Here is a 1,029-nt window from a genome sequence, read left to right as displayed (position 1 = left end):
TTTTTTTTCCCCTCCATCTCAATTGGGCTTTATGATTGTATAAGGTTTGGAAGGAAAGAATGACTGTTTTTGGCAAGTTGTGGGCAGCTCTCTTTTCCTTTTGCCATCCAGCGGCTCCCTCAGACAAAAGGAAAAGAGAGAGGTGTGCTCGAGGACCCCAGTGGTGAGGAGCCCACTCCCCAAGCCTCACACGCCCCCTCCCCCAGCGGGACCCTCTCTGGGCGGTTCACTGCTAGCCGCGTCAGCGCATGTGGCTCCCACTCCCGCTGTGAACACCTGAGATTGAGCGTGGATTTCTGTTCTCCACCAGCTCTGCAGCAAGGGCCCTGCCAGAGGTGTCGCTTCCTGTCATCTCAGCTTCCTGCTTCCAAGGAGAGGCACCTAAACAGAGATTAGATTTCTGGTTTCAAGGCATATCGAACCAAGCACGCCGAATGAACATGAGTTAGTTAAGTAGCTCGGACTCTCTTCTTTACATTCCCTGGTCTCAGCGTTCCTTGACGGCAAAGGGACCAGGAGAGAGCTGATTTGCATCTTAAGACCTATGGGTAATGCTTCTGGAGTGGGGAGGTTTATTTAGCAACTGCTTGAACTTGTGTACGGGGTCGGGAAGGAGGTGGAGCTGACCCCGATCGGGCTGTCGGAGAGTGGGGTGTGGGTGGTGCCCACTGCCACGCTGACGCCTCGGGCCTCGATGATGGCCGAGAGCAGCTGCTGCTGCTGCTGGCGCAGTGTGTCCGCGATGAGCACGGGCAGGGAGTTGAAGCTGGCCGTGAGGTGCTCCAGCTTGGACTCCAGGCTCCCAATCTGCTTTTCCAGGTCCTCACTCCGATCGTTGAGCTCTGTGATTAAGTCATACATGACGTTCTGCATCTGGAGGAGGGGCAGAGGGACGAGAGACAGGGGACCACAGGTCATCACAGAGCAATCTGCAGTGGCCAACGTGGAAACTCCTCCAGATTCCAACAGGAGTAACTCCCACTCCAGCCACGCCTGGCGTGGCCAAGGCGGCTGCAGCTTACTTTCCGG

General features: G+C 56.1%; 1 protein-coding gene across 1 annotated transcript; it reads right to left on the bottom strand.

Annotated features, from left to right (window-relative positions):
* Positions 1-13: 13 nt before the first annotated feature.
* LOC102757962 (small conductance calcium-activated potassium channel protein 3-like) lies at positions 14-877 on the bottom strand. Its single transcript, XM_006777711.1, has 2 exons — positions 628-877; positions 14-381 (listed from the first exon to the last, which is right to left on the bottom strand). Exons 1-2 carry the CDS (start codon positions 871-873, stop codon positions 349-351), a joined length of 279 nt encoding a protein of 92 aa, XP_006777774.1. The 5' UTR covers positions 874-877; the 3' UTR covers positions 14-348.
* Between the last annotated feature and the right edge of the window lie 152 nt (positions 878-1,029).

This window comes from Myotis davidii, unplaced genomic scaffold (genome assembly GCF_000327345.1).
Source record: "Myotis davidii unplaced genomic scaffold, ASM32734v1 C63609389, whole genome shotgun sequence".
Lineage (NCBI taxonomy): Eukaryota > Metazoa > Chordata > Mammalia > Chiroptera > Vespertilionidae > Myotis > Myotis davidii.
The sequence above is the reverse complement of the archived record's forward strand: the minus strand, read 5'-3'. Positions and strand labels throughout refer to the sequence as shown.

Coding starts and splice junctions, on each gene's coding strand:
- LOC102757962 (XM_006777711.1), bottom strand. CDS start 873: ATGCAGAACGTCATGTATGACTTAATCACAGAGCTCAACGATCGGAGT. Junction 382..627: donor TCTCCGACAGCCCGATCGGG/GTCAGCTCCACC, acceptor ATCTCTGTTTAG/GTGCCTCTCCTTGGAAGCAG.